The 26783-nt window shown below is 43.6% G+C and overlaps 1 protein-coding gene across 1 annotated transcript in view; it reads right to left on the minus strand.

Annotated features, from left to right (window-relative positions):
* Window positions 1–26783, minus strand: part of LOC147683962 (guanine nucleotide exchange factor DBS-like) — a 1615891-nt gene that overhangs the window by 884122 nt on the left and 704986 nt on the right. Inside the window, exon 13 of the mRNA XM_086942584.1 lies at window positions 11889–12066. Within this exon, the coding sequence (XP_086798710.1) occupies window positions 11889–12066 (178 nt within the window). The remainder of the gene's footprint in view (window positions 1–11888; window positions 12067–26783) is intronic.

A 26783-nucleotide genomic window follows, 5' to 3' on the forward strand; every position in this document is an offset into this window, starting at 1 on the left:
GAAATATTCCTTCAGGCCAGACCCAACACCTACTCCATGTATATGATAAAAAGGTATTGGTAAGCGTACATCTGGGCACAGCTAAAGCTTTCTATAGTTAGTCCTAAAAAGGCAGAAACAAGGAGAAAAGGAAAAAAGGAAAAGATACCTTTTTCCTGCATAAACAACATCATTGTGAGAATGTATGTGAAGTTTTAACGTGAATACAATTTAAATCATCACCATCAACTTTATTTCGGATCATATAAAAATGATAATAGCACAATCACATAGAAACATGTAATGCATAATTAAAATACATTCGTAAAATTCAGTTGTTAGATCAATACTAAGACATTAAAAACCAAACAAAAGTGCAAAATGCTGAGCCAGGATTAACTATCATACCGCCAAAATCAAAATCTATGCGGTTCATCATCTCAACATAATAGGCATAAAAGATCAATAAATATAAAATGTAGAAGTTAGCAAATGTGACACTTATCAGATGAACAGTGTGCATAAACAGATTTCAATTGCAATTAGAAAAACAGATACTACCAATTAGAACAATAAGGAACGACTATGCTGTTGTGCATGTTTCAGAACACCGGCCATGAGTAAACAGACCTCAGGAGTGAGAAGCAACTGTGAATACAAAAGAGCAGAGATATGTCGAGAATGTGAGGTACCCTCGAAAGTGTTATTAAAAACTTTTAGTAAAGCTGCAATAAAACCTACAAAAAATACGCACAATGCGCCAAGAGTTGCAATGAGAGCTTGTCACAAGGGTAGGCCAAGATTCCCTTTGGGTCAAACTGGCCTAAGGGGAAGGAGAGGTGCATAGTGTCCCAGCCTAAACCTGGTAAGGATAACCCTATCACTACCTTTTGGGACCATAACCAGACAGGATCCCAGCCCAAGGGAAGTTTGTACCAACAGGTACTTTCTGGTAATCGACTTCCTCAGCGTGGACACCTCCCTTTCCCTTATCATGAGATCAATAAAAGTGGATTTTAACCAGCTTTTGTCCCTCGCAGTGATATCACCAGGCAAGGAGAAGATGTTGTGTCTGCCAAGCTAGTTACACATATACTTAACATACCTAAGCCAGGAAATACGAAGAACCTTATCGCAAGCGAGACAATGCAAGGTGATATCCCTATTCCAGGAGGTCTTAGGGGTAAGCCAAATCAAACACCATAACATCAAAGGGGTCAATTTAATGATGTCAACTAAATTCGATAGACCCAATTCCTAAAGGATGACATAGATTGGTGATCCTGGGGGCACACTGAAGATGCATAAGTAGACTATGTTTCCCTCAGCCTGTAATCCATTAACAGCTTTATACCCCCACAAGCCGGAACCATAAGTAAGAATCAGCACACATTTGCTATTATAAATCTTAACAAGGGCTGCTATGGGTTTGCTACCCAACTTTGAGTCCAAACTGAACAGAAACCCAACCGTATTGCAAAACGTAAGGCAACTCTGTTTCAGGTATGGGGCCCAAGACCCTTCTGACTCAAAAGAAACCCCCAAATAGGGGACTTCATGAGTGCTTTCTAGAAGCATTCACTGCAGTGCAAAACAATGCATTTTCAATTTTTTGGGCCCTCACCGCATTACAAATATATTGGCAGGATTCGTGTTCCGGTCCAAACTATTAATAAAAACAACATAAGAGTCCAACAGAACATGAAGGCCATTCTGTGTTCGATACATTAGGGCAGTATCATCTGCATTTAGGAGTACTGGGACATGCCAACCTTCATGGTCCGCCTGTCCCCGCCCCTAGCCATCAGAGCTGCCTCCAGGCCATTGATGTACAGGAGAAACAAAACTGGAACAAGGACACAGCCCTGCCGGACTCCACGGCCCAGGCCAAAGCTCTCAGAACACTCCCGATTCTGCACATATCTGACATAAGCACTCCAATCAAGTTGTCTTTATTCGATCTTCCAAGGACAGATCATAAAACATACACAACAATAAAAGAAAACAAACAAACAGGATTCGTTACAGACACACATATTTAAAAAGTGGCAACCACATATTAAAAATAGTACAAATCCTGCGAAAGTCCATACCATTTAAGTTTAGGAACTGCCACATTTTGTTTGACGTATAAGCTCCTTAAATTAATGTACGATAAATAAAGTGACAGTGCAAGAAGATCTAATTTAATATCGAATAAAGTGACTGTACAATAACTTCAGTTCCGATTCCTGGAGGTACTATAAAATAGCAATTAATTAGAAATATTTAAAAATTGATGTCGGCCTAATACATTTGAAAAAAATATCAGGAACAATAATTACTAAAATCGCTAAAGTGCTTTTTACATCAAACAGCATACTCCTTCACTTAACTAGAGTGCGCTTCAAAGAATTCCCAACTGCGAGACAATTGTTCCAATCGTCAATTTGACTACGAATAAAGTGGATGTGCAATAAATCGAGTACCAGTTCCAGGGAGCTACTACCTGATGGCAGTTGATTAAAAATTATTCAAAATTTAGAATCATTATCAGAAACATTAATTACTAAACTCATTAAAGTATTTTTTACATCAAAACAGCATGCTCCTTCTTTTAGCTAGAGTACATTTCAGAAAGTTCTCAACTGCAAGGCAAACATTACAATCGCTAAGTTGCTGTAAGTAGAAGAGAGCTGCTTTGCACTTTCAAAATTTATATCTGCTCAATAACGGTAATAAAAACTTGAAGATATGGGGCGATGAATGGAGTTGTTTGTTAAAGGCAATAATCTCTAACTGGGGGTTTAGCCACTTCCATTAGTTCCCTAGAGGTTTGTTTGTGCTTGATTAAACTGTCCCGGACCCACTTTCTGTCCTTTTTTTGCAAATTCCTCTGGGTGCTCAAACAATGAGGCACAGCCAAGTGCCAAAAACAAGTTTTAATATATTGGAACCAAGGAAGGGACAGACCACGGGCGCAACCTAAACAATCTCTAATGACCCCCCGATTAAAGTCTGCTTCTTGGTTGGACCAAATTGAGCACCAGAGGGCCAAAGGGGCAGCACTCATGGTGTCCTGGACATACTCAAGGCCTAACTCCAGATGTACGGAGTAATGCTGAGATGAGGTAGGGACGCCTAATAGCCGGCGGCAGAATCTATTCTCCTCTATCTGTATAGCATGTACATCCCTGGAGCCCCAGATACCCATTCCATACGTTGGAATCGGCAAGCCTTTGCATATCTCTAATATGGGAGCGAGGTTTTTTTTCCCAATGGACATGGCAAGCGAGGAGGTAGTGCCTACCGCTTGCGTGTATCGAGTTATTCTATTTTTGGTGCACACATGCCATGTGCAGCCTTCATCAAAATCCAGGCCTAAATAGGAGAAAGACCTGACCATTTCTAGGGGTTTGCCCCCTTTGTTTAATGATCGGGTTTTAGTGTTTTTTGGTCCACATATCACAGTGAATGTTTTCTTGAAGTATGGCTCCAGTCCCAGGTCCTTCATGAAACTAAAGTAACTAACAATAAGTTTTTTGAGGCAGTTAGCAGTCCTTGCCAGGAGGACGGCATCGTCAGCATAAAGCAGCGTAGGAACGGCTGTTTTTTCCACAAGCGGAAAGTCCGCCCCAACAGAAACCAGAGTCTTCTCCAAGTTGTTTGTACAGAGAAGTAAGAGGACAGAGGCAAGGAAGCAACCTTGGCGCACCCCGCGCTTAATGCTGAACGATTCTGTTCATTCACCGACACTTCCATACCTGACTGAAGGTGAAAGGTCATGATGGAGATGCTTTAAGAATGTAACCAGTCCTGCGTCAATTCTCATGTTCTTTGAACGGGAAACTTAATCAAATGCGGTGGACAGGTCCATGAACGCCAAGTAGGTGGAGACACCCTTGGCGTATTTGTATTTTGCCACAATGAGGTGAAGGTTAAGGCACTGCTCATTCGTCCCGAGACCCTTTCTGAACCCGTACTGACTTGGTGCAAGTATACTATTCACATTAATCCAATCCAGTAAACAATCCAGTATATAACTCACCCAATAATTTTAACTGAGGAATCCAGAAGGGATATCGGGCAATTACATTTGACATCATGCATGTTTCCTTTTTTCAAAACAGGGACAATTATAGATGACCGCCACGATCTGGGCACCCCTTCACTACAGATAGAATTAAATACTGAAGTAATTGGGGACCAGAACACTGGGTCTTCCCTGAATAGATCAAGTGGGATTCCATCTAGCTCAGGGCCTTCTTACATCTACTGTCTGCGATTGCTTTGAGAACCTCTTCCTCATTAAAAACAAGTTTTGGGCACATTAGAGGCAACTGCACTGTGGCATCAACAACCTGACAGTCGGTAGAATATAGCCCTGTGAAATGCGTCACCCATGGCTCAGCCAAAATATGGGTTGTTACTTTATCTATTGGTGATACAGGGGATAAAACAGACCGCACAGCCTTCCAAAAAGCTTGTGGGTCTTTCGAATGGCAAGCCCCCACAATAGATTCCCATTTTTCCTCCTTCATTGCGGATTTCCTTCTTTTGATGGCTTGCTGGTATAACTTGCTAATTTCCCTGCTAGCACACTGATCTCTGGGGATTTGCTTTAGGGCCCTAGGTAAGATATTGTTGGCTGCTCTGCAAGCTTTATCAAACCATGATTTAACATGGCAACGCAGTTGAACATTGGGTCTCGAAAGCAGCACTTTTATCTTAGCTAAAAGATTAGAAAAGTCAGTTAGAATGAGGGCCGGGTCACAAGGTACACAATTGCAGCTATTCACCAGATCAGTACTAATTGCATACAACTTGAACCATAATGCTCTCCAGGTTAGCAGTGCGCCAAACCACCCTGCACCCTACATCCTTGGTAGATGTGTCATGGGGAGGCAGAGACTTTATCTTGGGTTGGACATATGACAACTGAATTTAGGTTATGATCGCTATAGGTCTGAACAAGGACCTCACAGGTTTTATTTTTTGTGGACATGCTCCAGGAAGTAAAAATAAAGACAATAGTCCTCCAGTGCCCCGCCCTATAAAGGTTGAAATATAGTGATCAGAAAAATTAGGGACCTTGTTAACCAGGCCATGTTCCACCAAGAGAGAGAAAACGACCCGCCCCCTCGAGTCCATCACATTGCAATCAGGGTCTTGGGCAGATGGGTCAAAGGTAGTTAGAGATATGGACGGAGGGTGTCCCAGTTGGATTTTATATTCACACCCCAGTCCCCGTGGACACTAGGGAAGGTGTTGGATAGAAAATTATACTTATTCCCTATCCTAGAGCGCCCCCCAGCGCAATGCGTTGTAATGGTATGCGTGGTAATGCCTGCGTTCTAATGGTAGTGCGTTGTAATAAATGCGTGCTAAACGTTGTATACCGTCCCAGTTTAGCATTAAAGTCCCCCGCCACCATTAACCTAAGGGGCCATTCTGCCCGTGCCTCTTTCTCTATGAACATATCGATCAAAGCAAAAAGACCTTGAAAGTGGCAGTCACCCTTACTCGAGAACTTATTATTATAGAAGTTCATCAAATACATCTTATGGGTGTCTTTCCAGCTAAGGCAGAAGTCCTGCACTTCCCCTCGCTCCAGGTGGATAGGTAGAACTGAGCAATCAATATTAAATTTAAACCAGGCGGTTAAACCCCCTTTGCTCTGCCAGATGAAGATAGAGTCACTGGCAAAGTAAAGCACATGTAGCCGTCAAATGTTATTTCATTTACCTCCCAAGTTTCCTGCAGGAAAACTATATCAAAGTTTGAAATAAATGATCGCCATCCATCAATTGGGATTTTGGAGGCTAGGTCCCCAATGCTCCAACTTAAAACATGTAATCAGGCATTGACTATTGGGCCTTCATCCATGCAGGTACTCAAGCCAGATCTTGGGGAGAGGGAGATCAGTTGGAGGGTAGGAGGTGAAAGGGCAACAGGAATTGAACCACTGAGTGCCCAGCCCTTATCCAGTGCAGCAAGCCAATTATGGGGATGATTTGGAGCAGAGTTAAGCACTCAAATCGTAAGGGAGAGTGGGTAAGACAGACACCTGCCGGGCCCAAGCCCCAGAGACACCTTAACTTTCCAAAGTTTGGATCTGACTACGCTATCAAAAGCACATGCCAGATCCATAAAAGCAAGATTAAAAGAACCATCTTTGACCATAGTATACTTATTAAAAAGAAAATAAAGATTGAGGCAATGTTCCTAGGTAACTGAACCATGTCTGTAGCAGTATTAGACATCAGAGATGATGTGGTTATCCAAGACCCATGACAAGATTCTATCTAGAATGACCCTTCCAGTAACCTTCCATGCGGAATCCAAAAGAGATATGTGCCTATAACAACAAAGAGAGGTCCTATTCCCTTTTAAAAAAATGGAATTATGATTGCAGAATGGCACAACTTGGGCAGGCCATTCTGGCAGGCTAAGTTGGCATCATTCGTTAAGACGGGTCTCCAAAGGTCCAACTCTATCCTGTATAAGGCCCAAGTCCATGCCGTTCGGCCTCAGGGCTTTGAGCATGGGGCTAATGTGCACAGCTTTGGCCACTTCCTCCACAGCAATTTCAATGCCATTAGAATAGGAGGGCATGCACATATCAGGCTCATCACTCGCACAGTCGGTCATGTAGTAGACTTGCTTAAAATGGCCCACCCATGAGTAGGTACTCATATTGTAACAAATGTGGTTAGTGTTGGTTTTAGTCAGTCGGTTGTGATTGGCCATATGTCAAAATAGGTCGGTGCTACTGGTCCTACAGGAAGTGCCGAAGACACTTCAGACAACCTCCCGAAGCTCCGCCTTTCTTCTGCTAATGGCTTGCTTGTAGGCTTTCCTACAAGAGGCAATCTCAGTCGAGGCCTGTGGGATTATTTTAAGTGCCCGCTCTAGGCTTTGGTTGTCCTCTATCCAGGCCTTACCAAACCAAGAATGGGCAACAGGCTTAGGAGGAAAAATTGGTTTCATGAAAAAGTTCTTGATAGTAGACCCTATGCGATTAAAAACATAAGTACTCCCTGAGGGGTCAAAAGTTAGACACAAGCAATCCTAAAGCATATCCAGATATTCAGGGCAAAGCCTATGCTAAACATCATGCAAGTTGGCAGACTTCCATGCTAACCTAACCCCATCACTGCTTGGCACAAGTTGTGTCCCTCCCACAGCAGTTGCCCTTGTGCAAGTCTTTCGACAAAGCAGAGTAACAGAAAGAGGGTTATGACCACAATGCTGTAAATAACCTTACCATCACCACCGCAGCCAATACAATTCCTACTGACTAATATGTAATCTGTAACTGAAGAGCCCGACCCTCCAACAATTGTAGATGTTGATGAACAATGAGGGGCGACCCCTTCGAAAGCATTACATAAGTCATCCCTGGCCATGTAGGGAGATAACATCTGGCCTCTGCAATCAGTAGGATGGACCAGAGTGGCCATAGTAATAAGATCGAAAACAGAAGAGTCTAGACCAGCATAGCCACCCTCGCCAGAACCCAATTTTGCATTGAAGTTCCCAGGAAGTACAATGTAAAGGCCACAATTGTGAAGGGAATAGCCAGATTCCAGCTCACAAATACAATCAAAAAGAGAAACAAAATTAGGATTAATCTTTGTGGAAAAAATATTAGGATCAAAACTAAAAGACTTAGATCACTTGATCTGGATTGCCTGAATCAGCCTATTGTGTGTTAAGACTGGCAAGATAGTACAATCAAGAGAGGGTTTAATCCAGATTGCAAGTTTGGCTCGGGCCCTTCTCATCCCTGGTGAAACAGCAGGGACAGAGTGATAGATAAAGCCATCACAAAAAGATCGCTTGTGGCCCAGGTCTCCTGCGGAATCACAATATCATGAGATTAAACAAAATCCAACCAGTTAGTCTCCGGATTTTGACAGGAGGACCAGCTATAGTCGAGCTCAATAATTTAACACTATGGGCCTCATTACGATGTCGGACGGATGGCACAGTTGCGGAATCAGGACCAACCTACCTCCGGTCGGTGGTCCCGACCACAGTATTAGGATGCGACCGCACATGGTGCTGTCACAAGCTCCCATAGAGAAATTGGAGTTTTTGTTAATCTCTGCACTGCGTGGCAGGCCACACACGATACCTGCCACTCTGTGCAGGGATTGACCGGGAGGCATCATATGTGCCCCCCCAGGCCCTCAACCGGGGGCCACTATTGCAAGTGGCCCTGCTATGGGCCCCCAAAGTTGCTTTCTGACAAGCTTTCATGGGCATTGCATGAGTGTTCCCACGCAACTCCCATGGTTTTGACGCATTCTCAGATTTACCATACCAGGTAAACCTGGAAATGCACCAAAACGATACGCCTTCTCAGGTGAGGCATACGAGGACAATTCTCTTAATTTCTCCTTGTCTCTTTCCTCCTTTTATGTGTGCTGCATTCTGCAACATACATAGAAAGAGGAAAACAACTCTCAGGCTTGTTTTTGTGCAGGAAGGTGCCCCTTCCTGCACAAAAGCAATCCTGCCTACAACACAGGCATCCCTTTCACCATGCTGCAATGGTGCATGCGTTGGAGCTAGGCTGAAAAAACGCGTCAGAGCAAGGGGAACTGACAGGAATGCGCTGTATTGGATAAATACTGTGCATTCCTGCCCTTTCACTGGGACGCAGGGCAGCGCTGCCCTGCGTCTCAAGGGTAATAATTATGACCCTAATGGACTCATTTGCTTGTTTTTTGGTGCAGGGCAGTGCAGCAAGTCACTCTGCTGCACTGCCCTGCGTCAAAAGAAAAGGGCAGCTGTACGCTGTATCTATGAGATACAGCGCATTCCAGTCCTCTTCCACTGCGCTGGCGCACTATTGGCTGCCTTGTGCCAACCCTTGCAATATGGCACAATAGTGTCTGCGTTGTAGGAATTATTGTTTTTGTGCAGGAAGTGGCACCTTCCTGCACAAAAACAATAATTGGAGGTGTGTTCCTTCTTCTATGTGTACTGTAGAAGGGAGCACACGTAGAAAGAGGAAAAAACGAGGAGAAATGAAGTGATTTCTCGATGTTACGCCACCCCTGGGGAAGCATAGGCTTTTAACGCATTCCCAGGTTTACAAGTCCTTGTAAATCTGGAAATGCGTCAAAATCCATGGGTGTTGCATAGGAACACCCACTGCAACTGCCTCTTTGATGCAGAGTAAGGCAAAGCAGTGACTTGAGCTGCTTTGCCTTACTCCATGCAAGAAGAACAATTGATGGACAGAATGCTGATCAATGTCAAACATTCACCCCAGTACAGAGATCTGGGCCTAAATCCATCATTATTTTGCTCCCCATGCCAATGCTGTTTAAACCCAGCCATATGCAAATCAGTCTTGACCGTGTTCTCTATGGGAACAGTCCAGCCCGAACAGCCAGGCCAGGTTCTCCCTGGACTGGAAACAAGCATCCTTGGACCAGTTTTGGGGTTTCACCCCTCATCAGCCAGGCTAGCTTGACTCCAGTGGCATGGAGAGCACGGAACCCGCGTCTGGGCATACCCGTCCCCTCAGGGTGACAAATGCAAAAAGAACAATTGAGGGACAGAATGCAAAACAATGTCATATATTCACCCCAGTACAGATATCTGGGTCTAAATCCATCATTATTTTGCTTCCCATGCCAATGCTGTTTAAACCCAGCATATGCAAATCAGTCTTGACCGTGTTCCCCATGGTAACAGTCCAGCCCGAACAGCCAGGCCAGGTTCTCCCTGGACTGGAAACAAGCATCCTTGGACCAGTTTTGGGGTTTCACCCCTCATCAGCCAGGCTAGCTTGACTCCAGTGGCATGGAGAGCACGGAACCCGCGTCTGGGCATACCTGTCCCCTCAGGGTGACGAATGCAAAAAGAACAATTGAGGGACAGAATGCTGATCAACATCAAACATTCACCCCAGTACAGAGATCTGGCCCTACATCCATTGTTTTTTTTCACCATATCAGCGATGCCATGAAAAGTCATGCAAAGTGGCTTTGCATGGCCTTGTAGATATGGGTCTGCACTCTACACAGCTGGTGCATCAAAAAAAGTGACGGACCCTCGGCGCAAAGGGCTTGTAAATAAGCCCCTTAGTTCTTAGGAGCAGAAACTGGTCTCATGTAACGGAAAGGGTTCAGGCTAGGCAGGATCTGATACCAAGAACCAGAGAAAGGATGTGGTAGGGTTTCTCTGAAATTGTTACTCTGAAAATTATATGAGATCACAATGTTTTTTTTCTTCCAGAAAGGCAGCTGTCAGGATGCTCACATCTCTTCATTGGTTGCACTTTTGTGCATAACATTAGGCCTCCTAGACAGGTTTAAACATACAAAGACCGCATCAAGAGAGATAATCAAAATACAACAAACTTTTTAACATACGTAAAGAATCCTGAGTTAATACGAATTACGTTTATATATTTTCCTTTCTCATTCTGAATTGGAAGTAAAGTTAGAACAAAATATTGTGTCAGTCAAGTGAGTGATGAATATCGGTTAACCTCCCTTACAAAGACACAAAGTGCTTCATAGATGTCCTACAATGGCCAATACAAATAAAATATGTATATTCATGAAATCAATATGAGAGCAGGTGAGTGCATAAAAAAGGGTACGTTTCTTGCTACCTTTGTGTGTGATAATATCCTTCAATCAGAATGCATAATTACTGAGTGTTCTTTCTCTTTGCAGATACTGTGCCCTCTTTCAAAGAGTAGAACAAACTTTACCTATAGAATGCAGGTTCAAAGTGGCTAGGTACAGCATCACTCATTTCCATTTGATAACCTCAAAATGATGGAAGATCGAATCAGACCCACTAAAATTCAGACCTGTCACCTATAGAACTTTGAGCAGCCACTCAATCCACTGAGCTGTCAAGATATATTGCAGAATAGTTTTCTGACAAATTGAACTGCTACACGAAAATCATATGACCTGATATTAGATTTTTCTTAGGAGGGTGTAGTTTGTGTGTGACAATAGTTAGCATGAAACTGCCCACAGCCCTGCGACCATAACATCAATGCAGTTAGCACATGAAACAACAACTAAACTAGGCTGGTTTTGTACTTGTGCACCGAAATAGGGCAGGTTTCAAACAAAAAGCAGTTCGCTTTAGGCCAGTGAGGTTACCTGTCCTGTTTAGCTGGAACCACGAGGATTATACTGCACACACTGGGCCTGATTCACAGATGTAAGGTGCCACATTTCATCCATTAGACCATCAAAAGGTGTGGTTTGTATGTCTGCCAGTCCACCTAACCCTTCGCTAACAAGGATCTGGAAGGTGTTTGCTTTCAGGTATAAAGGGAACTGTTAGCTGGCATGTCCCACTGCTGTGTCTATGAACTTAGTAAGGTAAATCAGACTGCAGACAGGACTAACATTGGCAGGTTCCATGGTATCCAGAGTGGGCTCATGAGTAAAGGTGTAACTGATTCATTGGTCAAGCCACGTCGATGTAAAGGTGGGAGGAGTGTCAAGCTACATCAATATACATATAGAAAAATCATTTCTAAGTTCACCTTTATTCCACACAACAAATAAATATGTACAGTAGGCAACACTGACATCTGATATATTTAGGCTGTGCAAGTCAAAAGAAACACTAAAGCTCGTAGTTGTTATATAATTCAACCATCTCAATTTTCCTTTCAAGGGTCACCTGGTCAGGCTTTTACTTGTTTTAGTTTTTTAATAATCCAACTTTTTACTCCAATGACATTTTACTCATATTCAGACATGAATATGCTATTGGGACTACATGAATGTTGTCCCAGAAAGAGAGTTTTGTAAAAAAAATATTTTTTAAAAGCACTTTCATTGGGTTCTGTTGAAATAACTTTAATTTCATCTTAAAAAGACGTGAAAACCCCATCGGATTTCAAATAAAAATTAAATTTTCAAACTTCCTACCTAGAGACGAGGGTCGGGTGGTCTTTGGCGACGCTCTCTTTGGTGAAGATTCCGGGTGTGGCGCGACAGACTGAACCGGTCGAGTTTGCTTCGCCGCCAGCTTTTTCAGACTCGCTTGTCTCTTTTCAAACATTTCTTGCACGTCTCCCAGTTTCTCAAGAACTTTCTGTACACATGCCTTTATGTGGAAAAATGCACCGAAAGAACAGGGAATTGTTAAATTTGTTTGGTCTTTTACTATATCCAAAAACATTATTATTTGTGCATATTAAATATGTATATATGTGCTGGCTTTATGTAGCCCGACTATAACATTTTGTTCTTGGATACCTATAAAAACTGGCAAAAATTCCACTCCAATGTGTAACAAACGTTAACGCTGTGTATTAACTAAAAAAAATCTCAAATAAATCAGTTATTTTTTTCTATGCGTTTAAGGGGACTTCAAACACCTACAATGATTTAATTTAGCAAAGTATTGACTCTTTGTAATTTTGAGAGTGTGCCAGCCAATACAATTCCTTTGAATGCAGTCCTTAACTGCATGTAAGTTCACAGTTGTCAGCCTCACAACAGACGAGTGGATTTTTAAATGAACAAATGTAGGGGGTTAGTAACAGCTCACACATTCACTGTGTCTGACCTTGGAGGCCATTAATAAAGGTAGCTATTGTCAAGTGAAGGTCAATTACTAGTAAGTAAGTAAGTAAAAAGTTTATTGTTTCTGATTAATTAAAAACCATTACAAAAATAAATTTGAATGCACATTTCATCACAAATATTTTTTTAAAGAAAAAAAGAGAAATCTTAATTATTAAGAAAATACAGTAGTTGTAAAATGAGAGCTTGAGAGTGTCCATAATTAACTATTTTCCCAAACCACCGACATCTTTGTTGGATAGTTTGAGCACCACTGATTTCAACAATTTTACCAACATCCCATTTACTAGCGGAAGTCTTGGATCAAAGCATGCAAGGACTGCTTGTCTCTGTGTGCGTATTCTGTGTTCGTTAAGGGTTGTTTTTAAGAGAGCTACTCTTTCCTCTTTTAGCTTCGAACAGGAGCATAGCAAATGTTCGATGTCTTCTTTCCCTGCACTGCCTAACCTACATCTGGTCCCGCAGTTCCTTTTCAGCCATGGTTGTAGATGGGGTATGGCTGGTAGAATTCCTAGCCTGTGTCTTAGGAACGCTTCTTTTGATTTCCTGCATTACCCCAGTCCAAAATAAGCCTGTGACCCGGGTGATTTATAGGTGCTCAGAATCATCCAGGCGTGGCACCTGTGGGCAAAGGTGGCTTTGTCCTCTATAACCCCTTCGATGCTGATGACGAGCTCAGCTCGTCATCAGCCACGGTGGCTGATGACGAGCTCACTCGTCATCAGCCACGGTGGGCGTGTGCGGATGACGAGCTGAGCTTGTCATCTAACGCGGCTTTTAGAAAAAAGCAGCGTAGCGAAAAAATAACCGCCGCAGCGCTGCGGTTAAAAGAGTGACGGTCAACTACTAGGGTTATTGACTGCCTCGAAGGTCAAAAATGATACATTAGAATTTCTGGGTTCATTGGTATAGACTTTCATCACCTCTTTCTGCTTTACGATCCACATACATAGCTCACCTTCAACAAACAGAACTCTGTTGTCGAGCACAAAATTAATGTATTCGTGGACATGTTAATGATGGAGACCTCTAGTCACCACAGCTCCCGTTTTCTTTTGGATCACACCAGTGCTAGTATTGCTTCCTTAAATTACAGACACATTAAGTCCTTTCTTATATTGTATGGGTGCCCCTAGGCAAAACGTTTTGAAGACGGGATCACCTCAAAACATTTAAGGCAAGGATTGGGAGAGTGGGAAGGGCAGGGATGAACAGAGGGAGCAGGGCTTATTGTATTTTATTGCATTGCAATTGCATTTATAAACCGCTTACTTCCCCTGACGAGGCGTCAAAGCGCTTTTTAGGTGAGTAGCACTCAACTCCGGAACCCGTAAAGAATTAGTGGTGAATTAGTATAGTGAAAATATGAAAGTAATTTGATTGGTGGATATGTTAGTCAGTTATTTGGATTGAGAAGGATAGTAAAGGGATAGAAGAGGGAAAACGGTTTGCATTTATGTAGCGCTTGCTACCCTTGATGAGGTGCGCTTTTTTGGCAAGGACCACGCTACTTCGAAACCCATAAAGGATTAGTGGTGAAGTAGTATAGTGAAAATATGAAAGTAATTTGAGTGGTGGATATGTTAGTCAGTAATTTGGATTGAGAAGGATAGTGGAGGGATAGAGAAGGGAAAAAGGTTTCCTGATGGGGCATTGAAGTCTTTTTCTCGTGAGTAGCATGCTACTCTGGAACCCATACAGTGTTATTATGAAATCATTCCAGGGACACTTTTTCTGGAGATCATGAAATATGAGACCTCTTAATGAGCTAATACATCAAACAAAATGATAAAGTGAACAAATAAACACTTCTCCCCATGGCTTGCTGTGCGTGAGCCCCTCATCTCCTGGGCCTCAGTGCAAATGCACCTGATGCACCAGCGATAGCTGCGACCCCAAGTAGAAGGCAGTCTCCCTTTCACTCCTTCTCCAACATACCAGGCCATCACTCAATCCCGAAGAGGCTCTCTGTCCCTTTCCGTAAAAAAAGAAACTCCCTCATGTTGCCTCCTTTTACCAGCAAAGGTTCCTCCAGCACTAATCCTAACCAGGTAATGGAGCCCTTATGCTCGTTATATAAAGTAAGACATACTTGGTAAGGCAGTGGGCTCCTCACCATGGACGTTAATTCACCAGAAAGCCAGGGGTAGGGAAGTGACTTCACAAGCCATTTGACCGTTACTTTGACTCACCCACATATGCTTACACATACTAACACACTCATACACTCTGGTGCACATAAAACACTCTCACCCGCAAGCATGCGTACAACATACATTTAACAGCAATTTTTACTTCCCATAGCTTCCTGATAGGGTCATATTCCTGCTAATGTACACTCCATGTTTTATTACTTTAATAATGAACAATATTATTCACTATGTGGATAGTAACAAATTGACAGGAACCAGGCAAGTGGAGCTTCAACCAGCGGCCATTAGGAAAAGCTGCCCCTGTGTTCAAGGCACTAACTTTGCCACCACTGAGGCCTGGGGTCGCAAAAGCAGTGCCAGGGGTAGCAAGGGGCAAGCATGAGGTCACAGCTGCGACCCCTGGTGACTCCTAAATGACGCCCATGCTCCTCACATGCCTAAGCCTCAGTGCCCTTGCACCAGCTTCACTAATGATAACTATTGCCTACCGAAGCCGGCTGTCTTTTCGGCTCTTTCTTACGAACATAAGCGCCTATCCTGGCCTATCACCTCCCCGCCATCTCTCCTAGGCCCAAACTAGGTGTCTCCTGGGCTTCAATTTCCCCCCTCCCTTGGTCCATTGCTCATAGGCCCACATCAACACTGGCACAGCAGGGGGGGAAGCCCCACATCTCTCTCCCTTGTTTCTAAGGCCATATCCTTGTGCAGCAAGGGTGACACGGGCCCTAATGCTAGCAAGAAAAATGGGACCCCACGCCTCAATTTGGTAGAAATACAGGTATAATTGTCGTGCATTAGGCCTCCTCTGGCCCGAGTGCAACTGCACCTTTCCATGCTAATGGTAGTGACGGCTCTTTAAAAAAAAAAGAAAAAAAAGCCCCCATATCTTGCCCCCTTCCCCAGGATATCTCTTTGAAGAAGCTGTCTCTGTCAAATTGTAAACAAAAAAAGATCCCCAACATAGCATCCTCTCCTCTGGGCTATCTTGATGACACTATCTATCAACATCACTCCTTTCTTCTCAGCTCTGGCCTATTACTCTTAAGCCGAGGTATATGCATCTGAATGTGACACAGCTGGTCTCATCCCTGCATCCCCTCGGCTCACCTGAATGGTTCTCTGTATGTAAACAGAGGTCGAAGTGGGCTGGATCTAGAAGGAACCAAATACCCAGCTTTGATAATTTTATAACAAGTTCCCATATTATTTGTTTAAAAATACATCCCTGAACAGTTAAAGTTGACCTTGACTTGCATCTGGCTTTAGTCAAAGTGCTCTCCTGTGCTGTGAAACTGAGGAAGGGAGAGGCCTTCCCACTAGGGTGCCTGCTACCTGAAAGAAAAGTCAACCTGTACAATTGGTTAATAACAAAAATAAAGGCTGCTTGGTAGCATAACTGATAGCTTCAGGGTGACAAATGTTAACCTTTCTGAAAGATAATGTAATCAGCCGAGTTCTGGAGTGTGACCTTTTAAATGCCACTTCTAAACATGTTTACGCCAGGTACTGTCTGATTAGTAATACTAAATTAGATACAGGAACAATTGTTTTATCTTAAACACTAAATCATTTTACATATATATTTTAAAAGCGCATGCTTTATCCTAAACACTAAATCATTTTGCAGCTGCCTATCTGTTTAATACAATTTTAAAATAATGACTTACATATTAACAGTACTTTATGTCACAGCCTTGGACTTCGTATCGCTATAAATACACACAACACTATCATACACTGCACCAACCAGGATTCAATTCTGTGACCCTCTGGTCATACAGTCAGATATCTACAGTGATCAGATCAACCAACTGAGATTTCATAATGTAAAAGTGTGTGTTTCCCACTGATGAATGTAACTTGCATTTATTTTTCATTTAAGATGTGTGTTGTTTTATATGAAAAAGAAATATGGTGATGGGATGAATGATGCCGTGGGTAGACAAATTGCAGGATTTCCTCCCATCACCTTTTGTGTTATTTTATATGCAGATACCTGAAGGTGAAAAAACAACTGACCTCAACTCCATGGCACACAGCACCACAAGTTCTCATACCTTTTTCCAAGCACTTCAATAGCGGCGGCTGCCGCAATACTAAAGTGTTGAGGCGGGACAGGGAATTAGGGGGAATAATATATTTTTTTTAACTTACCTGATGACGCGGCCTCCTAAATCCTCTTCTCCAGTTCTCCTCCGTGCATGCTCAGGCTCCCCACCCAATCCCGGCACTGCTGTCATGCTATACCTAGTATGAGAGCAGCGCTAGGATTGGTCTGAGTGGTGTGGTTTGCCGCTCAGACAGTGCCTAGGAGCCTTTGCATTTCTCCAACTCGGCTGTGCAACACAGCTGGGTTGGAGAAATCAAAGTGCGCCTGTCTGTTTGGTCGACCTAAGACGGCTGGCCAAACAGACATGCGCACTTACAGCGCGCCTACCACTCATACCTGCCACGCCCGGGCCCGCCCCTCCCTACACTGCTGGCATCTGCTCAATCAGTCAGTGGCCATTTTATTTTTCGCTTGACTGCTGAATGACTGACTGGGGTAGTGACGCTCCTCCGCCATTACGGACGAGCCGCCACTGCACTTCAACCTCCGCATTTATAGGAAGACAGTATGGAAAGGAGATAAACAAGGTCACATTTCCAGGCCATCTTAATTTACAAATACTTACTGAGGCATTTGCATCCTAGTTTGAAGATCTCTGGCTTTGAGTAATCTATGACAGAAGTTATGTTATGTTAAAAGGTTTCTAAAGCGCTCGAATACCCATGGGTGTCTTGGCGCTATTTGAATGGCAGTCAGGTGAGTGCATTAGGTACTTAGGAAACTAGGCACCTAAAAATTGAAAAGCCAGGTTTTTATTAGCTTCCTGAAACCCAGCAATGTTGGAGCTGCCTTGATGTTTATAGGTAAACTGTTCCACAGGACGGGGGCTTCGGTGGTAAAACAACTGCCTCCCCATTTTAATCTCTTAAACATGGGTCAGGGCACTATCAAGGTATTTTTGGTTGAAGTTCTCTATTTGGAACATACCATGAGAGACATTTTTTTAAATAACAGGGACCTACATTGTGCAAGGCTTTGAAAATAAGGCATAATGCCTTAAATTTGATACAGTTAGATACAGTCAGCCAATTTAGTTCCTTGATGGCCGAAGAAATGGGATGGAATTTGGGCAGGATGAAGACAAGCCTGGCTGCTGCATTCTGCACGCTCTGAAGTTTCTTCATAAGTTGTTTTTGAAGTTTGGCAAAAAGACTGTTACAGTAGTCCAATTTCGATAAAATGAATAACGAGACAACAGTTTTTCTGGTGGTTAAATTGATAAAAGAAATAATCTTTCGGATAATCCTTAGGATATTAAAACTGTCCGAAACAACCGAGCTGATGTTGTTTATCAAAACTTAATTTGTCGTCTATTATTACGCCCAAATCTCTTGCTTTTTGTTCAGGAGTGGGGAGAGTTCCCATCTCTACTGGCCAGCAGACGGGTTCCAGAAAAAAGGGTTATTGCCAATGAGTATAACCTCCATTTTATCAGCATTTATCTTGAGATAGTGCGTTTCCATCCAACCACTGACTGCTCTCATACAGTTGTGAAACTGAGAGGTAGTTGCTACTGTGTTGTTTGAGGCTGCCACCACAATTTGGGTGTTGTCTGCATAAGACGTAGGGGAAAAACCAAAAGATCTAATCACAGGGGCTAGTTCTGAAACAAACATTAAAAATGAAGATGCTTGTGGGACCCCACATTGGAGTGAAAAGGAATCAGAAGAAAAATTCTCCAACATAACTGAATGATTTCTGTAACTCAAAAATGATTGAAGTAGAGCCAAGGCTTTGTCGGCAATGCCCAATTTACTGAGACAGTTGACAAGGGTGACATGGTCAACCGTATAAAAGGCCGCCGACAGACTGTCATAGGCATCAGAGAAGCTGTGGTAGAGGTTTGATTTCTGTGGCTGAGGCAGAGGTGGCATGTGCGGGCTAGTGAACCAACATGAAAAGAGATTTTGTGAATCGTGAACTGCCACTCCTAACGGAGTCTCCTGGCGCATCCCTTCCACCCAGCATCTCCAACTAAGGATGAAGACAGTGAGCCATTCTACTTTTGAGGAACAAAGGTTTGCCCATCCTAGACTTACACCAGAGGTCTCGGGTTCGCTGCCATGACCTTCAGGGGGAAGATGGCGAGGGCCTGGTTAAAAAGAGGGTGGCTCTCGGAAACCAACTCTGGAATTTCCGTCAAATGTGCATCTTTCCTAAAGCAGTAGGAAACAACACCGCCATAGTTGGACAAGGATAATGAAAGAGAAAGAGGAATCAATACCTCACTCACCTTCGTTAGGGCCCTACGTGAGCCACTGCAGAGAAAAGGATAGTGAGGAATGCATCAGTTCAGCATGGTATTGTGAGTATACCATCTGTCTCCGTTTAGGCAAACATAGCAGCTTGGTTTGGAGTAGATTGGCAGGAGGTACATGAAACTCACCTGACAAATAGAGGAGGAAGGAAAGATGAGGAGGTGCAAGAGGTCAGAGTGATGTGGTACCCATTACCTTACCTCTTCCTCAGGTTGAGTGGTAGAGAACCATACCTGGATCAAACATAGAAGTCTAGGTGAAAGGAAAACAAGTGTCCTCTGGAAAGGTCAAACCAGAGGGCAAGCACGATGGCGCCTGAGTGAGACGTCGCTGCTGCTCCTCCAGCCTTACCTCACCGATCACCCGACCGAGCTGTTACCAGCGGAGTATGCGAGGTGGATCAGATGTCCGATGCAGAGGCCGCTGGAGCGGAAACAAAGCTTGCACCCGACCTCGAACCATACGGACAATTGGAATCCGCAGCGGTGGAGTAAGATTTGCATTCCACACAGCCGCCCGGGCTATTCAGGGCTTTATTCTAGGAGATTTCAATCTCTGGCCAAATGGCAGCCTGGACACCGGGTTGGGAAACCTTCTATTGTCCTGCGAGAACGTGGGCCTTTGCCAACTGATAAAGGTCCCCACTCACTCTGCAGGCAATCGTCTCGACCTCATCTTTTCGAGTCCGGGCCTAACTCAAGTAGGCGACATTCTGCCTATGAGCTGGACTGATCACTCGCTCATTAAACTTTATATCAATAATGCCACAATAAGAAAGCCCAAGAATCATCCGCCACCACAATTCTCTTACCGAAACTGGAAAGCTTTAGATAAACTTAGCACCTCCACCAAAGTCTTCGAAGTTCAGGATAGATTCTCTCCCACTAGTTCAGTGGAAAACAATTATAGATCCTTTAGTTCAAGAATCACCTCCATTGCGGACTCGGTTGCCCCTCTAAAACATTGCAAACCCAAAGGTAGAGCACCTGCTCCCTGGTACAACGAGTCCCTCAAATCCCTCAAATCAGCCTGTAAACAGGCTGAGAGAAAGTGGAGACAAGGTTACTGCAATATCAACAAAGCCCGCTGGAAAAAGTTACTCCAGGACTACAAAACCGCCATTGCAGAAAGTAAGGCGAACTACTACTGCTCTACTATAGCCAATGCGGCCAATAGTTCTAAAAGTATATTTCAGATCCTGGACAATATCATGCATCCTGACTGTGTTAAAAACTCTATTCCTCCATCTCAGACCCTTTGTGACAGTCTCGCTCAGTTTTTTACTGATAAAATTGAGACTATCATCAATAATCTGGCAATGTCTCCGGCACATCTTCACTTGACTCCTCCTGAAGTTGGCTTCACCAATCCTGATTGTCCAAGGTTAGCCTGTCCTCCCCTGAATGAGCTCCTGGACTTCCCTCCTATCTCTCAGGTAGAGTTTGAGAAAGTTGCATTGGCCATCACCTCTGGATCCCCCCTTGACCCTCTGCCTCCGAAAATCTGGAAAGCTTGTGGGCACGAATTATTTCATACTTTACGGATGATTTGCAATCAATCCCTCAGGTGTGGTATCGTCCCCATTCCCTGGAAGCAAGCGCTCATCACCCCGCTATTAAAGAAACCCACGCTGAATCCAGAATGTCTGTCCAACTTTCGCCCTATATCACTTTTGCCATTCCCGGTGAAGGTACTCGAACGTTGGGTCAGCAACTGCCTCTCAAACCATCTCGAGCAGCACCACGTCTTAGACGAATTCCAATTCGGGTTTCGCCCGGCCCATGGCACTGAAACTGCTGTGCTCACTGCCATGGAGGAGCTTCGAATGCGTGCAGACAGGGGCCAAGCCGTGGCCTTGATTTTATTGGATCTGTCTGCCGCATTCGATACGGTCAATCATGGGATTTTGCTTGAGAGGTTAAGAGAGGCAGGGATCGCTGGTACGGCCCTGCTTTGGTTTTATTCATATCTTAGTGACTGACAACAGGCTGTATCCCTTCCCCCATACCAATCGGCCTTTTCCCCTGTCCCTCACGGTGTTCCTCAGGGCTCTTCTATTAGCCCGATTCTTTTTAATGTTTACCTGAAACCACTGGTTCTGCTAATCAAATCGCACAAGGTGACCACAGTAAATTATGCAGACGACACTCAGCTGTTGCTTTCTTGGGAGGGCGAAGAATCCATCCCCTTAGAAGCTTTTCACAACTGTCTAAGAGACACCGCTAGCTGGTTGCACCGGAATTCCCTCCAGTTCAACTCCGCGAAAACCGAGGTTTTGTTCTGTCCGGCGAGCCGCATTCCCCGCCCTCTGCCTGCTGAGTTCTGGCCCCCGGAAACCTCTAACAACCCACCACCCGTCACCAGTGTTCGCAATCTGGGCGTCATGCTAAACCACCAGCTGAGCATGGAAACGCAGGTCTCAAGAACAGTTGCTACCTGCTCAGCCCTCATGCGCTCACTGCGCAAGGTTCTGCCTCTTTTACCACCCCCGGCCCGAGCATTGATAGTCAGGTGTACTATTCTCAGTCGCCTTGACTACTGTAATGCTCTCCTGTTTGAATCCCCTGTGACACTACTGGACAGACTCCAACGAGTTCAGTCGGCAGCAGCCAAACTGGCTCTTGGTTGGACCAGAAGATCCTCTGCCACCGCTGCGCTGGCCGAGCTGCACTGGCTACCGCTGAAGCAGCGTATTGCCTTCAAGGCCCTCTGTCTGGTCTTCAAGGCACTACATGGTGCAGGACCTAGACCTCTCCAACGCCTGTTCTCGTGGTACACACCCACCAGAACACTTAGGTCTACAACTGCCTGCCTGGTGAAAGTCCCCAAATATAAGAAGTCCAGGATCGGAGGCAGATCTTTCAGAGTGGCTGCAGCTAAGCTGTGGAACAGTTTGCCGGCCGATGTCCGCCAAATCACTCATCTCCTACCCTTTAGGAAACAAATCAAAACTTGGCTCTTTCCTTCACCCCTTTAGCCTGCTAGTTAAAGTTCAACCTCCCTGTCTATAAACCCAGGAGTAGCCACCAGCGCCAGGATACCTGCAAGGTGACAGTTGCGCTTAATAAATGTTTTAAATAAATAAATAAATATTCAGCTGGCCAGAGCCTTTCTACCTGTCTCAGTGTTTTGCCCAGGGAATATACTGGGCCGCGGTGCTAAACGGCCTGCATCTACCAATATGGCCGCTCCACCAGCCCTCTCCTCAGCATGGTGGGATCCTGGTAAGGAGGCTAGGAGGAGGAGGGAAGAAAGCAGGAGAAAGTTCTATTGAAGAGAGGGCAGTGCCAGGTGCCCAGACCACGAAAAAGGCCATAACAAGACCTTCAAAGGGTTGCATAAATGGGGATATTGGAACTCCACAACCATTGATTTCGAATATGTTTTCCCCCTTGGGTGCTAAGGCTGACACTGGGATTGTAAATAAGGGCAATGCTATTTCTATGGCAGGCGGTGATATCGGGATGCAGTTTCTCAGAATGAGCCAGACAGAACACAGTTAGGTCCCTGCCCGAAAAGGAATGGGGGGCTGAAACAGTTAAGGAGTCAAAGATCAGAGAACACAAGAGAATGATGTAATGGAAGTACAAGAAACTCAAAACCAGCCAACTGATGTGGTCAGCCTGGAGACCAAAGGTTAATTTATCAACTCTGCTGGGGAAAAAATATTTAGTTCCCCAGAGGTTAACGTTCAGAAGCAGGCTCAGAACTCTGCAAAACTCACCACGGTGACTAAGACCCCGGACTGGGAGGAGAATTTCTATTCCCTTACAGATGAATCAGATCAGTCTACCAACGATCTTCTATCCAACTCCTCCACTTATAGCACTCAGGATAATCCGGCAATTTTAACGCAAAAGAGCATCTCCAAAAGGAGAAAAAACAGAGAAAAAAGTTTTCGAGAGTGTCGGGTTGGGAGCGTTGAAGGAAACTCCCTGGAGAATTTGAAATGGGACCCATCTACGCAACTGGTTTGTGCAGAGGGGAGAATAGTAACGAGATCGGAATCACCTACGGTCAAAGTCACACTATCAATAATTATCCAGTCTGTCAAGCAATTGCAGGAGAAACCCGGAGTGAATGTCGCATTACCAGATTAGAGTCCAAAAAACTAGTCGGAAGCACAAAGTATTTCAATCATTAAGGGGGCTTTGCATAGAATATGGTCTGTCGGACGTCTGGTCGGCAAAGAAACCATTGGAATTCGGGCTCACATATTTTTCTGTTCCGCATAAGTCTCATGCACGCCTCATACATGTACGTAAAATTGAAATTTATCCAAGGGTTATGTCAGACCATAATCCCTTATTGTTAGAATTAAGCAATTGGGGTTGTAGGAGAAAACAGTCACATTGGAGCTTAGAACCCAGTCCAATTAATCAACAATAGTGCACACAAATGAAGAAATGGATCCTCATTTTCTTAAAAGAAAATATTTAGAGCGTGCCATTAGAGATTGTTTGAGATACCTTGAAGGCCGGTATTAGCGGGAGACTCTGCAATTCACCTTAAACAGAACCAAGAAAGAAAGACAGATACTGGATGCGCTATATGCAGGATAAGCTGCAGAAGAAAGGATGCTTCTTATCGCAAGGCAGTTAGGTGCAAAGATAACTGAATGTCAAATGGGGGTTTCAATTGCTAAAGTTGCAATTGTTGAAATTTCTGCAAAGAAAGCTGCAGATAAGTATACGGTATGGAGGGAAAAGACGTATAGGTGCAGCGAGCAAATAGGGCATTAATTGGTCATCAGAACAAGGGTGGAAAATGCACGAAGTGAAATTCAGGAAATAAGAGATCCAAATAGGTGGTTGGTATCTGACCCTGATAGCATTAGAGCTGCTTTACAAGGTTTCTATAAAGATCTGTACAAGGAGAGCTCCATGGTAGAAGAAGAGAACACAGCGCATTCTCTGAACTCGTTTCCCCTAGAAAAAATTTGTAAGGAAGAACAGGAATTATTTGAAGGGCCTACACAATTTTATACAACATTTGAGTCTGTGCTTAAAGAATGTTTAGTTATACTATTTGGCCTAATCTATAAAGGAACTAGTCCACCGAAATCCTGGTCATGCACGAAAATTGTAGTATTCCCTAAAAAAAATAAACCGGTTATGAAGCTCGGATCATACCGACCAATTACCCTTATTAATGGAGGCTCTAAGCTGTATTCTAAAATGTTGTCCACTCGCCTCTCCCCTATAAGTAATAAGATTGTTTCCAGATTGCAACATGAGTTTATCCCAGGGAGAGGCACAACAGATCAAATTCGTAGAGTAATTACCTTGTTTGATGCTGCTAGCGTTTCAGGATACCTTATGGCGAAGATATGGTTGGAAGCAGAAATAGCCTTTAATAGCGTCTTGTGGCAATGTCTGTGGGCTTCCATGCAAAGAGTGGCTATTGCCAGGCCATCAAGGCTCTATAGAATAACCCGGAAGTCAAGGTTTATGTATCAGGGGACCTGTCGGAGCATTTTAAAATTAAGAGACGGTCAGACAGGAATGCCCCTGTCTAGTCACCCTGGGGACAATGGGATGCAATTGTAGTTTGCAATTTATATTGAGCCTTTAATTCGAAGGCTGGAGAAAAATATTCTAATTCGTCCTGTGCTGTTTCAAGGGAAAGACACCAAGACCCTTGCTTATGCCGATGACATCGCATTGGTAACACCAGACCAGGTTAGGGCCTTGGTAGCGGTGGAGCAGGAGGCCCTCTGTTTTGGGAGTATCTAAGGTTATCTACTGAATAATAATAAGACTCAAATTCTAATTAACAATAAGATTACTCTCCCGGATGAATAAGTAGTAAAAAGTGCAATTTGTCTAAGCATCAGCATATCATCAGAGTTAGAGGGGATAGTATTGGAGAATCTTGATCCTCTGTAAAACAAAAAGAGACCTGAGCAGATTGAACAACATACATCTTTCCTTAGTTGGTAGGTGTAATTTAATTAAAAAAATCTTTTTTTCTAAGATTCTTTATTTTTTCCGGGGCAATACCTTTGGAATTTGAGGGTTATTGTTTAAGAAAATGGAGGAGGTCATCTCTCGATTCATCGATTTATCTGCTCTTATACAAGAGCAAGACGTGCCCATATATGGTTAACTCTTTCTAGAGAGCGGTGGATGGGCCCTTCCTAATTTTAAACTTTATTACTGGGTGACCACTCTGCTGAATAATTTAGTTTTACTACTAGAAAGAGCAGTGGTTGACGTCGGAGAGCTTTTTCCTACCCCGGCTGAATTGTTAATTGGTGATGATGCTTGGGGATGCCCATGGCAGCAATTTGAATTTAGTTATTACAAAAGAGTCCACTTCAAGGCTCTCGAGAATGTTTTCAAGGTCTGGTCCAAAGTACGTAAGAAGCTGGGGATCTGCAGATTTAATTATTGCACTACTATTGGAAAGATCGAGACCTTACCAGATATTTTTAATGACTCTTGTATGTCACAATGTAGCACTATGGGGTCGAAAAGGTTAGGGCATTGTTTTACTGTCAATGGAGTTGTCCCGTTTGCAGATCTCAAGAATGATTATAATATAGATCAAAGAGATTTCTTTAAATATCTCCAGGTGCAGGATTTCCTCCTCCAGAAAGAGGAGGGTACCGCAGGCTTCCAGAGGATTTAGTTAATTGGTATCCTTACGAGTAAGCGAAACTGCCCTATTGGTGTGGTGTATCATGTCCTGTTGGCGGAAACAGGTGATGACTTGGATAAGTATACACAGAAGTGGCATGAGAAATTGAATGTACCTATGACGCGCTTCCAGAAATCCTTTTTATTAGGTAGAACAAGTTTGTTGTTATCAAAACTGCAGGTGCAATATTATAAAACCTGTTTTAACTTGTATTATACACCCAGTAAGATCATCAAATGGGGGGATGGTAAAGAGACTCAATGCCTCAGATGTTAGGTGTATGGTGCAGATAGCGTGCACATATTTGCTACTTGTAGTGCTTTAAATGACGTAGAAAGAAGAGATTGTCAGATTCTGTCAAAATCACCTGCGGTTAAAGATTCAACTAACCCTAGCACCAATTCTGCTTGGAATACAAGAAGGGAAGGGGAAAAGGGGAAGATCTTTTCTATTTAAAGGTATGACAATTTGGAGATTATGTATTGCTTCTATTTGGTTGGATCCGACCCCCCCAGCATTCCAGCAATGGTTAGTCCGGGTGTTAGCGATTTATAATTTAGAAACCACCCTATACACAAGAAGAGGGGATAAGGCTGGGGAGAAGGGGCTGAGGAGATGGCTCCCTTAAATGATTGGCGTGAGAGGGGTTAGCATCAAGTAAAAAGGTAAATGCAGCAAAATCTACTGGAAAGGAAAGAATATCTGGTGTGCTTTTAGAATCTTATAGTTGAAATGTTATGATTCAGTGTTGTAATACACTTTATTATTCATGTATTGAATCATGATCAGATGTTACAATGTGCCTGTGCAATGTGTAGATGGGGTGGCCTGGTGGGTTGGGGGGACGGTTGTTGCATATTTATTTTAAAATGCATACTAAAAATATTTTTAAAAAATTTAAAAAAAGGAAAGGCCTAACGAAAGTTCAACAATGACTCGTACCACCAAAGAGAAGTTAAGGTGTATACTAGACTTCAGGGACAAACAGCTCTTTTAGTGCTCTGATGTCCCAAAATATGTGTTTTAGCTAGTAAAATGATAGGATTATTCACAAATACCCGAGTGGAAGTCT

This window comes from Lissotriton vulgaris, chromosome 11, assembly GCF_964263255.1.
Source record: "Lissotriton vulgaris chromosome 11, aLisVul1.2, whole genome shotgun sequence".
Classification (NCBI taxonomy): Eukaryota; Metazoa; Chordata; class Amphibia; order Caudata; family Salamandridae; genus Lissotriton; species Lissotriton vulgaris.